Raw genomic sequence first — 14844 nt, 5'->3', positions numbered from 1 at the left:
CAGAAAGACATACATGGTATGCACTCATTGATAAGTGGCTATTAGCCCAAATGCTTGAATTACCCTAGATGCCTAGAACAAATGAAACTCAAGACGGATGATCAAAATGTGAATGCTTCACTCCTTCTTTAAAAGGGGAACAAGAATACCCTTGGCAGGGAAGAGAGAGGCAAAGATTAAAACAGAGACTGAAGGAACACCCATTCAGAGCCTGCCCCACATATGGCCCATACATATACAGCCACCCAATTAGACAAGATGGATGAAGCAAAGAAGTGCAGACCGACAGGAGCCGGATGTAGATTGCTCCTGAGAGACAGAGCCAGAATACAGCAAATACAGAGGCGAATGCCAGCAGCAAACCACTGAACTGAGAATAGAACCCCCGTTGAAGGAATCAGAGAAAGAACTGGAAGAGCTTGAAGGGGCTCGAGACCCCATATGTACAACAATGCCAAGCAACCAGAGCTTCCAGGGACTAAGCCACTACCTAAAGACTCTACATGGACTGACCCTGGACTCTGACCTCATAGATAGCAATTAATATCCTAGTAAGAGCACCAGTGGAAGGGGAAGCCCTGGGTCCTGCTAAGACAGAACCCCCAGTGAACTAGACTGTTGTGGGGAGGGCGGCAATGGGGAGAGGGTTGGGAGGGGAACACCCATAAGGAGGGGAGGGGGGAGGGGGATGTTTGCCCGGAGACCGGGAAAGGGAATAACACTCGAAATGTATATAAGAAATACTCAAGTTAATAAAAAAAAAGAAGGAAAAAAATTATATTTATATAAAAAAAAAAGAGAGAGAGACCCAGGTCTGGTTCCTAGCACTCACATGGTAACTCATAACCTCTTATAACTCCAATTCTTAGGAACCTGAATCCTTTAGGTTTCATTGGACACCAGGTATTTTAGTAGTACATGTATGTACAAATAGGAACACATACATTCATATAAATAAAAATAAATTAAAATTAAAAAGGGAGCTTGTGGAATTCCTAAGTTTATGTTTTTTCAATGCATAACATTGGTTGTCATACCATATAAATTCAATAAGATTTACTGAAGGGTTCTAAGCCCAGGTATCCCCAAGGTTCTATTTAAACTATTTAAAACAGAGACTCTAAAATCAGTCATATAACACTGATAATATATGATTAATTGAAAGAACAGAGGTACTATTTGTCTTATAGATGAAGAAAATGTGGGATAGAATGCTTACAAGAGACAAATGGCATGGGCAAATACTCACCTAGTCCTAGTGTTACCTGGTAAATTTCCTCACCATAGCCCTTGAAACTATCGTATTTTTGTGGATGAGTCTGTAGGAACCATGTTTTCCTCATTTTTTCCTTGTCTACTCTAATTAGGTCTTCCTGGTTTTGATTTATAGACCATATTTTAAAATATGAGCATTGCTTAGCTTTCATCTACTGTCTATTCCTTAGCTCTACAATCGCATCTCAGAGTTTAAAGAAATAAAATGTTTTTTGGATCTAAATAATTATATTGGAGACCTAAACTGCTTATTTAGCTCTTGGTTAGCTTCTATAAATAAGTAAGTCATCAAAATTTCAAACATTTACAGAGTCTCTCTGCTTTAATTATACTACTAATTGTTCCAATATCTACATTATGTGCAATAATTGCTAAACTTGAAGTTCTTCTGTTTGCAGTATTCTGATCATTTCCTAAAATGTGGCAATGCTAATTCTTTGAGCCACACCTGGACCTCTTAATAACATCCAGCTTTAAAGAGTTGATGGCAGCACTTTGTGCTATGTGGCTCCAATGACTAATATTTCTTAGGAGAGCAAGTTATCTATACGTATCCCAAGACTAATTTTTTAAAAATAGTTCTGCATATGTTTCCATGTGTATGTATATGTAAGTGTAGATGTCTGCAGAGGCAATAAAAGAGTGTAGTTGTCTGCAAGCTGGACTTATGTGCAGGTGTAAGCTGCATAATGTGGGTGCTGAAAATTAAACACAGGTTCGCTGTAAGGGTACCAAATGCATGAAGCCACTGAGTGATCTCTCCAGCTTCTGAAATAGTGATATTTAACCCTTGTTGACCTTTAAAATTGTATTAAGCAGACAAATCCACGAGCTGGGACTTCTGCTTACAGTAAATCTTGTTCTGTTCAGGGCTGTCCTAAATCTTTGGCTCCAGTGATGAGCATCTGGGAAACAATTATCTCAAGGAGAGCAGCAGGAAGCAGTCTTTCAATAGCAGGAGCAGGTGGTGGGACATAATACTATCTGGCTTCCTGCCACCATCCCAATAGTTTATTCCATTAGGTGTCCTCCTGAAGGTGCTTGTAAAACATACAAATAGTTTTGATATAGACATGATCTTTTTCCATTATTAAGACAGCAATAGGTTCACTATATAAAAAGCACAGGGCTGTGTTAGCTTACACTAAGGGGAGGCACCAGTAGCCAGAATATAAACCAATCATCCACAACCTAGCTGTGGGCTAATTCTTCTTTGGTTGGGTGGTGGCTAGAGGATTCTTTGCTTAGATATGGAGAAGAGGGTGGGGTACAAAAAAAGGAAGGGAGATTCTGTACACTTTACATACGAAACCATAATAGAACTTTGAGTTATAAAATTCAGCTACTTATTTAACACATATATTCCAGAAGGAACTTACCCTCATTAGCTGACAAAAATGATGGAATTACTATGGTGGAATAGCATTCCATAATGTTTTCCCATCAATGAGGCTGAGAAGAAGTACAGGAAACCCATTACTAACTACACAATAGGGATAATTACACTTTGCTTCTCTAGCTTACCTAAGTCTCTGAATTGGTTAGCTTCTGTAAATAAGACAGTGTTCAACGATTGTTAACAGTAGCCTTTAATAGAAGTTACAAATATCTGTACATTATACGGGCACTAAACATCCCTCTAACTATTCACCTGGATCTAGCCAGATTATAGTAATTGTGAAAGCAATAACATCAATTTACAGTGAGAACAACATATAACTTAGCACCAATGTACGTTACATGTCAAGCATTTATACTCCTATTTTATTTCTCTTAAGAGTCATAAATGAAATTATTCTATTTATTGTTTCCATTGGAGCAGAGCACTAAGCAAAATAATCTGCAGGGTCAAACAGCTTACTAACCAGAAGAGGCAGGGTTTCTAAATCACATCATTTTGAGTCCACAAGCTATGCAGTTTGAAGAGGTTTGGTTGGTACTCAGTAGCTGAATACTTGCTAAGCATGTAAAAGGCTCATAGTCTGATCCACAGAAATGAAAACATCAAGCCAAATCAAAACTGTGCAGGTAGGGTGCCACAGAGCCACATGCCTATAATTTTAATGTCTACAAGGCAAAAGCCAAAGGGTGTAGACAAGTTTGAGGCCAGTCTAATGTAAAGTAAGAACGTGGCTAAAATTAAAATAAGAGTGTTTTCAACAATAGCAACTGATGCAGCTACACAAAGTCACAGCAGCTTATAAATATTGAGAAAAACAACATTGTGGTGATTTTTTTTCTGTCAGTCTTGTTTTCCAGGCAAACCACTCTATTCCAGTCTGTCCCCTGAGGGTTGAGTACTATTTCGTTCAATATTTTGTGAATTGATTACTACTTCCTGCAATATTATCCATTAGTTAACCCTCTCATATAATACAGTAGCAAGTGGCTATAAAAGAGCACTTATAATTACAAATCGATTTAAGAAGGAAAGAGACCGTGGCAATATTGTATATATTAACATTATAGTTATTACTTGTACAAGTGGAAAACCAATGAGAAGCAGAAATAAGCTATATCAATGATATTAATGATTAGTATTTTTTGTTAGATTAGAGAAAGACATCTATAAGAGTGAGAATAGAGAGGAAAAATGGGGAGATATGTCAAAGTTTTGGTTAATGGTAGATTAAAAAGGGTGAATGAATAAATTTACTCAGATATTGCAATAAGGTCAGCCTCTGAGCTTTGAAAACTACATAACAGTACAAGGAATGCTTATGGAAGAAAAAGGGGAAAAAGACAGAGGAAGAGTTTGGGAAAAAACCTTCACAGAAATGAACAATAGGGTATAATATCATCCCATTACATTGATCTGATTTACTAAATATATGAGAAATGACTGATGGGGGAACGGAGATGAGTGGAGATAAGGAATAGCTATCAAGTAGAAAAAAGGGGGTCGGGGTGGAAAGAAACATAAGAATAAAATCACTGACCTGAATATTGTTTTCACCTCTTTGGTAGATCTAGTGTGTTGTCTCCTTGGTCCTAGCCCAGGCCATATTCTGGATTTATTTATTTATTTTTTACCTATCCCATTCTTCATTCATGGCCTATACTTTTCTCCTGTGCAGTTTTCCTGACTCTGTTCTCAGAACTGTGTTTAGGGCATCTGTGTTTAGAATTGCAATCTGGAATGCAGATTGGCCTCTTCATCCATACAAAGTCACCAAGAGATGTTCTTTATCTCTTCTGACTAACTTTAATTTAAAAAAATATTTTTTTCAGGTATGGAACAGCAACTTATTTTTTCATTTTAGTTCTAATTCCCCAGTACACATTTTTCCAGTGATATATCTGAAATTTAGGATTAGTTTTGGTAGTGATATACATTTATTGGAAAAAGTAGATTAACCCTGTTTTTAAATTAAAATATAATTAGATCACTTTATATATTCCATTAAGTTTCTCTAGCCCTTCCCATATTTCCTGTTCCATCAATCCCTCTCAAACTGACACACACCATTCTACCCAGACTCTATTTCAATGCCTTCTGATGTTATTTGTCATCCATAACTATGTACCAAGGTTGTCAAGCTTCCTTTTTGAATAATGCTGTTTGGTGTGAAGGGAAGTGCTTTGTGGTTTCTCGTGACTCCCATAAACTCATGAATTGCTGATAGGAAACATCCAGACTTCTCTTGTTTGCTTCCAAATAGAGATTCACCATCTTCCCAAAAGTCTCTTCCAAATAATGTGAAATGACCATTTTGAAATGTACATTTCAGTAGCATTGACTGTCAAATAAGCCTCTCCTATGTCAGACTCTAATCATCTTCATCACTCCATAAGGAAACCCAACCTCTACCAAGTCCATCCCCTACTTCTGCGAGTAGGTTTTTCTGATAGTGATGGTGTTTCTTTATAATTGGAGTTTATGCAATTATTCTGAGGTTTACAAAGTCTAAATTCAAATATCATGAGACCATCCCCACCTTTCCTCATGTGAGCCCAGCTTTCTGAAGACTTTTTTATTTTGTATTCCATCCAGTCACAAAGTCACTAGCTGTTTTACTTCTCGGGCTAGTAATTCATTAGAATAAAAGTACCATAAGGTTTCTGGAAATGATCCCCCAGTGCCCAACATTCTGGGCCTTCCCTTAACCTCATAGGTCAAGATTGACTCTTACCCTTTGCTTCTCTGGGTCCACATAGCGAATTCCAAAGTAGTCCTTCTCCAACAAACTATAGTAGTTGCAGATGTATTCAATGAGAAACTGCCCTTTGGTTTCCCTCTGTAAAGGAAGCACATTTAAGTTACAGTTAGATCTCGCATGCACATTTCCAATCCATTACCAGTCAGCCTTACTTACCCAGCTGGGTCTGTGTTTAGAACAATGGGCTTGGTCACTTAAAACATTGGCATAAATGTTTCCAATAATTATAACCTCAGCAAGCAACAATTTTTACAAAATGAGCAGCTTAGTAACTGTTAGGTTATTGTGACCACTGAAGTGGCAAGAAGTCATTTAAAGTAGGAAAGGCTTATTTTTATCCTTGATGTATGGGATATAGTGTGATCTCACAAGGAAGGTGTGACAATGGAAATGTGAGACTGCTTGTACACAAGCAAGCAGATGAGGAAATGGAAGGGTTCCACCACCACCACCACCACCACCACCACCACCACCACCACCACCACCACCACCACCACCAAAATAAAAAACAGCCACAGGAAAGAAAGACATACTAAAACCATCTCAAATTTTAAACACAGATGCCCACTTCTGCCAGTGAAGTCCCAAATCCTAAAAGTTTCACAGACTCTCCAAATAGCACTACAATTTGGAAAGCAAATGTTCAAACACATTAGCAGACAGGGAACTCTGACATGCAGACCAGAAGAGTGAGCCAACAAAAAAATGCATGCGTGTGTTTGCACATATGCACACATACACACATATTTGAAATCACAAGAATACCCAAAAGTGGAATAAATAGGCTAAACGGAAATGTTCTGCATTGGTACAATGCTCTTGTGTGTTATCATTCTATCATAGGTCCCTTAATTTCCTTTATGATATTTACAACTGAGAAAACGTTTCACGCTTCAATACCACATGGGAACCCACATTTGTATATTTACGGTGCCTTTGACTCTTTGCTCTAAGTAATCTCAGTTATTTACTCATTCAGGTGTTTGAGGCAACTGAGTGACAAAGGAAGTCATCGACTTGTTTAAGATCACTCAACTTGCATGGATCAAGGTAGAATCTCAGTCACAGTACTTGGATTTGGAATATGGCTTTCTGCCCAACCACGTTGTCTTTCTGGAATATTTGAGACTTCTCATGGTTTAAACGGGATAGGTGCACAGTGAAAGGCATTGGAATATCCTGACTCCTACTAGTGATGTTGGAAAAAATCAATGTATTTGGTTTGAGAAGAATGATGAATCAAGAGAGAAGGGTATGCTTCATCAGTGTGACTGACAAGGGACTGGAGGGATGGCTCAGAAATAAAGATTGTTTGTTGCTCATGTAAAGGACCCAGAGTTGGCTCCCAGCACCGACATGTTAGCTCATTTGTATCTGTAACTTCACTTCAAAGCAGCCCGTCGTCCTCTTCGGTCTCATTGGTCTCTTTTGGCAGTGGGACACATGTGATGTCAAGACTTCATAGAAAGAAACACAACAAAAAACTCCCAATGGTATTCTAGCAGCTTCTTCCCACTTCTGCAGATGTGGGCTGATTGGCAAAGTGAAGTGGAAGTTTCTGGATATGTCAGCTGACACGACTCCGATGGAGTTTTGCTAAGACAGACTCACATGGAATTTTGCTCACGCAGACATGGTGTTTTGCTGAGGTAAAGCATGTGATGTTGGATAGATTATAAATAGGACTAAATGTTGGGGCGAGGGGGCTTGGGTAGCTCGTTTTACAATGCTTTGTTGGTCTCTTGTCTTTGTTGATCTTCAGTTCCTTGAGAGAGGCACAGCAGAGACTCTCTCATGGGGATCTTGCTAGTCCTGGTTGCTCCTGCTGATTTGGCTGAAATTGGCTGTTGCTGCTGGGTCATGCCACCACTGCTGAGTCGTATTTGCTATCTTGACACTACTGAACTGGACTGCTGATACCCTGATGGTGTTTGCGAGTGGATCAAGCTGCTGCTGCTGATTCCTGTGAACTCAACTGCTGATATCCTGACAATGCAGATTAGATTTGTTCTAACGAACGGCTTCTAAACAGAAACTTTCTCCTTGACCTGGTAGCTTTTGTTCCCCACTACCTTTGGCGGGTGGTGGGCTAGAAGGGAGGTTAAAGCATTTAAGAACCCTTTTTAAAAGTAGATTTTGAAAAATTTAAGCCTATATAATATATGTGAAACCAACAGCTAACACCAACCTAAATGGAGGAAAACACAATCAAGAAATTGTTGAGTGATATATTGAACCAAAAAAAAAAAAAAAAAAACCAGACCTGGAAGTACAAGTATTTCATGTTCTTTTCACCTGAGGTTTAGAGCTCAAAAATCTTCACATGTGAATACATATGTATTATGGAGTAATCACAAAAGCCAGGAAAATAAAAATGAACCATTGCTAGGAGGGAAGATATATGACTAAATTAAAAGGGAGACTAGTAGGGTACAAGTGGTCTGATGTGGGAAGGGGAGATAGATAAATACAGAAAAAGGTGAGGTGAGGGTAAAAACAGTAAAAAATGTCTGAAAACTTTCACAATTACCTATACTGTTATTTACTGCCTAATACACATATAATATACATATGTATTATATCATATAATATCAGTTCATAAATATACATACAAAGTTTAAATGAAGTAATTTCTTTAAAAGCAGATCAGGCCACTAGGAATGAAGGTCCTTAAGAGGTTTATATTTTACCAAAATAATACAAATACACATAAAATATTGTTTAAAAAATCTTTAAACAATGATATTGTATGGGTTTCATGGTCTATATTGTAATACAAATTGCTTTTTGTAATCCTCAGTAAGATTAAATATTTATTTTTAGTGTGTTTTCTATTGTGATTGCTTCACAACAGATGGGGAAAACCATTAGAGAACCCATTCCAGAAAATGTTTACTCTGATCCAAAGTGGCACCTTATTTGGTTTCATGTGGGAACTTTTTTATTCAGAAGCCTCAAAATGTGAATGAACTAAGTGCTTACTACACATGCTCTTTCTGATTGGTGTGACAGTTGTCTGTGATATATGCAGATCTGTAATTTGCAAAGACAACACTGTGGTCCATTGAGTATGGGATGGTATTTGGCATAATTTGGGACTTTTTTTAACATAATATTTTTATTGATTCTTTCAGAATTTCACATTGCACACCCTTTCCATACTTATTTTCTAGTCCTTCCATGTCCATATCCTGACTTCCTTGTGACATTTGTTATTAAATATAATGTGGGCCCTAGTGTACCCATGCCAAAATATACCATTGAGTAATAATGCCATATAACAGATCTGATATGATGGGGGTTTATTGGGGGAATAGGAGTGAGTACCTGGGAAAGGGTAGAGGAAGACCAGTGGACATGTAGACAGGCAGTCAGAGTCGGGGAGAGGCATGAGAGCAGAGAAGAATGTGGGTGTTGAGGAGGACAGAAATGGGGAAAGAACATTAGGAGCAGGGAGAACTGGGGTATGGGGCAGCTCTTTTACCTGCAAACCCCTAGGGAACCTGGTGGTTGTGGCAGATCATGATGTAAGCAGTTGCTATGTCCTTGAGAGCAGTCAAGTACAATTGCCTAAATGCTAATAACCTCCCCCCACTAAAATAAATTAAAAAATTAAGTTTAAATTCAAGAAAAGGAAAAAAAGTTCAATTTGTGTTATCTGTATGCTCACAGGAACATAGTCAAACTCTCAGTGGCTTGCCCTTTAAGAGGAACTGAGTCCTTCCCTTCCTGCACCCCTGCCAGAAATCATCAATTGTGGAGAGCTAACTCAAGCATCTTTATTACATTTTTTAAAGAGTTCTCTTTGACAGCTTCCTGTTTAGGCAGCTGTTTTTTTAGAGGAGTAGGTAGATGTCACAGAAGCTTTCCGTGTTCCTTTTTCTATATGTCTGCAATCATCGCTGCAAAAGTAACTTCCTTGTTTTTTACAGTTAGTGGGAGCATGGATCATAGGCTTCTACATGGTTTTTGGTGACAGCACAGGTTGTGAACATGGTCCCTGGTTTCAGTAGGATCTTGAAGACAGACGTGGCCCTTTGTGGCAGCATGGACACAGATATCACCATGGCCTCCGGTGGCAGTTCAAGTCATTCACATCAGCCTGATCCTCAGTTTCCAGTTCTGCTTCTCTCCACTATGCCTGATCCATTCTGTTTTTCTATCACTTCTGTAGGTTGATTTCTATGTGCAGGGGAGGGCTGGCACAAATTAGGTTAAGGCCATGATTGGACAGTAAAAATATAAGGTGAGGACAAAGCTTTTGAAGGCAGGAGAGAAAGGGAAGGAAAAGGAGAGAATCAAGATGGAGATGGAGAAGGGCAACCCAGATTCAGTTGGTCTAGAATGGCCCTCAGTATGTATGTGTGTGTATATATATTTGAGGGATGAATTTCTATAGGTAAATTATCTTATCTAGATGGGCTATTTATATGCTTATCAATTGGTTGTGAATTTATTGTATGGATATATTGTGGATTAAGAATTTAACATATAAATCTGATTGTTGGGTTGTCCTTTGTTGAGTCTTGATTTTACTGGGTAGCTGGAACCGGAAGGTTTGCGACTAGTAGAGGGCCAACGGGAGGGGACAGTTACTAATCAGAGATAATTATGGTTAGTTCCATATGGCTCCAGGGGTGCCTGAACTAACTCTAGGGACCAGTGTGGCATGCTGGAATGGTTTGTAGATCACCTGGGTCTGAGTGTACTTGGGGGCAGCATGGAGATGCTGAGATAAAGATATTCCTCTGTGCCATGTGGCCCTATGGATGCCGGCATTAAACTGGGCTAAAAGGTTCTGCATTTTTAAATATTTACCGCAACACACATCTTTACATCACATATTTTTTTCACCTTAGTGGTACTTGCCACACACACCAGGAGGTAGGGAGGCCTCACTGCTTTCAATGACCAGTGCCACCGATTTGGGGTATCTTAAAAGACAAATTTAAGTGGGGCAGATTTTTACCTGTGTGGTGGTGAAATTCCATTTCATTAGTCTTTGTATAAAATGAGCAGAGAAACAGGAAGCTTTCGTTAATGAAAGGTCTAATTCTGCTACACCTGAGTGCTAAACAGAATCCCTTTCTGCAGTCCAAAAGTAGTAAATAACAGCTCAGTGGCCAATGATAAATAATTGGGCATCTTGCTTATCTTAGAAATGCTGCCCATGAATTAACTCCCCTTTCTAGTCCATTCTAACATGGCAAGAATATTCCAGTTGGATTTTTTTTTTGATAATCATTTTGAGAAAAGGAAAACGTCATTTAGTTTCTCTGAATTTCTATTACCTAGTCTGTTTGGTAAGTGATTCCATATTTTATAGCAATTTTAAAGATTTTGTTAGCTATGGTGGGTTTCCCTGTAATCCCAGTGGTTAAAGAGGCAGATGCATAGATAGCAGTGCAAATGTAAATGTTGCTTTTATTTTCTCATGATGTGATGATGATGATAAGAGCTGTGCCCAAGCTGTGAGACTACATACGTGTCTTGGCCCTTAGCCCAGAGGGTTTCCATCTTACTATTCCTAGGACCTGGGTGTGGAAGCTTCTAGCTTTTGTACCCTCCATCTGCTAATGTAGGTCTAGAATGTTTCAGCCTCTAAGACTTATTGCTGAAAATCTAATTCTTTCTAGCTCTTTGTGAAGTTTGGCTGTCTGATTTAACTCAGCTGCTCTGGCACAAGCTCCTTTCTAAGCCGACTGATTCAAACTGTCTTCTCTTGACTTCTGATTGAATTGGTCTGCTTGGAAAGACTGCCTCTGAACCCAACTGCTCTGCTCTGAATTGTACTCAACTGCACTGAACTTAATTCTCTGAATTGAACTGAGCAGAACTGAATGGATTTTCTCTCCATCACTGCTCTTTCTGTCTGCACTTGTGAGAATTGTACATATCCGATTTCTGACTTATTCTGTCAAATCTTTCTCTGACTCATTACTTTGTCTGCCCCTCAATTAGATATATTGTCTTGGATAAAAGGTATATGCCTGTGTGCATTCTAGCTTTATTATATCATTGTGTATATATATATATATATATATATATATATATATATATATATCCCTTGCCAGTGTAGCCATATTGCTGGATTAAAATTCTTCTACAAAAGAGGATTGTAAATTCTAGCTCAGCATGGACTACATAGTGAAACATCAGAACTTTGTAGCTCTAGGCTAGATTGCATTATATATAAAGTCTCTCATTCAGAAATCAAATAATAATTATAATAATAAAATTTAAAGATGAGTAACAAGTAGATGTTCAGTAAATAAAAACTATACTCAAAAGTGGTGGCAAATGCATGTAATCTTAGGACTAAGGAGGCAGAGGCATATGAATAATTACAAAACAACTACAGTATATTGTAATAGGAAGATATTTACTTATGATGCCATGGTCCCTGTTTGAAGGATGTCATATGGAATAAAGTAAGCAGGAACTTCTATAAAATACAGACTGACTACAGAACTTGTTACTCTCTCATGGGATAAGTTTTATTTCCTCAAAGAAGCTGATTTTTATGAACACAAACTGGTATATTTCTCAAAAAATTATGTACCACCTCACCATTCCAAACAAGGTATCAAAAACAAACAAAACAAGCTATTTCAGTCAAGTTTTGTTTCTGCTACTTATCAGCTGAGAGGCCTTCAGCAAATCATGAAATCTTGAAGCTGAGTTTTTCCTCGGTTAATTGGTAGCAATTATAATAATTTCCAGATCAACACCCAACAGGTTATTTTAAGGCTCATTTAAATATTTGGTAAACACCAATCATACACTTGGATAGCAATTGGTTAGAAACAATGAAGGAAATATAGTAAGCAATTATTTGTAAAACCCATGGGCCTTAAATCCCTGTGGTTTGAAATTGTGAAACATCTTAGAAATGGCAGAGCATAAGTGATATGCCATTGCTACTAAAATTAAGAATAAAGATAGTTTGTGGTTTCCAGTGTCATGGGTCATTTTGCACTCAAAGAGGCTGCTTAGAGTCGTATTTCCATCCTAGAATTGTTCCTTATGAAGGAGGGAGGAGTGAACAGAAAAAGGATTTAAGTCTTTTATAACAGCCAGTTGCTGATAATGTATTTACCTTAATTCCCTTGATCAGTGGCAAAGTCAAAACAATAATACCTCTGTGGTATACAAAAATGAAAAAAATGGCTTATATCATCAATGTTTTTTTTTCATAAAAAAGTCATAAAAACCTTCATTTTCTATTCCTAAAGCTCTAATCTCAGGCATTTTGATACTTTTCAAATATTGGTTAAGTCTAAATAGGGACACTACTCAAAAGGATGATTCTAAGCCAAAGCTAAGAGCTTGGAATAGTTACCATCAGGAATGAAGATTAAAAACATAGTAATAGAAAACTGCACTTAGTTAATTAAATACTTAGTGTACTATGAGCTATGAACTGCTTTCACAGACTACACCTTTAATGTACTAATGATCTACCAATTGAGGTAATATTCATCTCATGGTAGCTATCAGTATTTGTACATAGTTAGGAATGAACAAAATAGAATATAATATCTAGTAAAGGTGAGCTTTGTGTTTTCGAAAAAGGCTAAGTACAGTATAAGGAAGTCTTTGGATGACTGACCAGGATCCCAATACTCCTATATCTTTGCTAATGGCATCCCAATATTGTGCAATTATGTGTATGATTATTCATACACAACCCACAGTATAATCTAAAAGAACTAGGGCCCACCCCTATCTCCAAGGCACAGGATAGAGCTAAAGATAACTACTCTTCTCTTGTCTGATTTGTTCAAGAAAGCACATACAACATGCATCTGAAAGCCACTTATTAGGAATTTTAACATAGTTTCTGTTTACTTTTCTGAGTTTCAAGAAAAGACTTTCTCTTGCCTCTAGGAAATAGATAAGGACATACAGCCTATAACTATTGCCACAACGTGAAACACATTGGCTAGAACCTAATGTCCAGAGAAATGAAGACTTTGTATTCATATTGTTAAACTATTAACATTAATGTAAACAGATGTCATGATGCCTATCTATTATTGAAGCTACTGCAAATTTGCTTTTCTATTTATTGTACTCAAACTTCTCACTCAATGCAAACAATGAAAGAAAGCCTGAAGCCAAATACAGTTGATTAGTAACCAATCATGCTGGAATAACACACAGATATAGGTGACCAGTGAACCAGCCAAACAGCTGGTAAATTTGCTAAAACAAATTTACTAGTGTGTTCTGTTTTGTCAAGAAAACATCATGATACTTTGGGATTAGGAAACTGTTCAAATTACCTGGCTGCTGGCTCTTGGCTGCTGGTTGCTGTTGGAAAGACTAACTGTAAGAATTAGCTGAAATTTTGTGTCATTCTGTATATTCAATCTGTTCAGAATTTGTTAGTCTTTAAACATAAAAATGTAATCAGTCTTACTTAAATTTGGATTTCTTATATAATTAACTTAGAAATTAAGCTGGATGCTTGATCAGAAAATCTATTTCTTCCTTTGTGAGACTCTTAGAAAAATATTAAGTAAAAAGTTTCTCATTGCTTTTCCATATTACATTTGCTCTGTTATGTTTAATAAACAGAGAGGTGAGTGTCTGTTCAAGAGGTCAGAACATTTCAGAACAACATGAAAGCTGGCCATCATGGCTCATCAACTATGAGTGAAGTCAGGGGATGAGGTCTGTGTCCTCTGGACATGGGCAGTCTGCTATAGGAGCAGGTCCTGTAGAAGTTGTACATTTTTGTTGTTGTTGTTGTTGTTGTTGTTGTTGTTGTTGTTGTTATTGCTGGTGTTTTTTGTTTTTTAGTCAAGGATTTCTTGTGTAGCACCAGCCATCCTGGAAGACTTTGTAGATTAAGTTTGCCTTGAGCTTATAGAGATCCCTGCCTCAGTAAGTGCTGGAATTAAAGGCCTGAGCCACCATGCCAGGCCTGAAGTTGTATATTAACATACCAATTGCAGAACTGTGGCAGGAAGAAAAAGACTTTGTCTCCTAAAGGCCATGTATAAATAAAGAGTGTGGTGAGAAATTCTGTGGAGTATTTTGAGTGACTACAAGTATAAAGAATAAAAAAACCAAAACTCTAACAATAAACTCACAATAAAATTAAACAAAATAATTAAACAAAAAAGCTACAATAGTAAAGAATGAAACTCAGAAAGTTAGGCAGTAGATTTAGTCACATTCAGAATATTCCTACTTTCTCCATTGGCCTGTGTTCTTCACAGATATTAGGTAAAATTAACTGACCTCCATATGAAGGTCCAAACTGCCCACCACCCTTGGGCAATGTCTTAAAGTCCAAACAACCAACTTTCAGAAGAATAACATTTAACTTGAGGGAGCTATATTGAAGGCTGAGGGAGGGTTACCACCAGGCCTGTTTCTTAGTTTGCAAGAGATGATT

At 37.7% G+C, this 14844-nt stretch overlaps 1 protein-coding gene across 4 annotated transcripts in view; it reads right to left on the bottom strand.

The window, feature by feature from the left end:
- Positions 1–14844, bottom strand: part of Frmd3 (FERM domain containing 3) — a 266338-nt gene that overhangs the window by 214340 nt on the left and 37154 nt on the right. For 2 of the 4 annotated variants that reach the window (NM_001415820.1, NM_001415819.1), the window contains 1 exon segment: positions 5409–5513. In NM_001415820.1, the coding sequence (NP_001402749.1) occupies positions 5409–5513 (105 nt within the window). 4 annotated transcript variants of the gene reach the window in all.

This window comes from Rattus norvegicus, chromosome 5 (genome assembly GCF_036323735.1).
Source record: "Rattus norvegicus strain BN/NHsdMcwi chromosome 5, GRCr8, whole genome shotgun sequence".
Lineage (NCBI taxonomy): Eukaryota > Metazoa > Chordata > Mammalia > Rodentia > Muridae > Rattus > Rattus norvegicus.
Note: the sequence above shows the minus strand (reverse complement) of the source record. Positions and strands in the feature narration are given on the sequence as shown.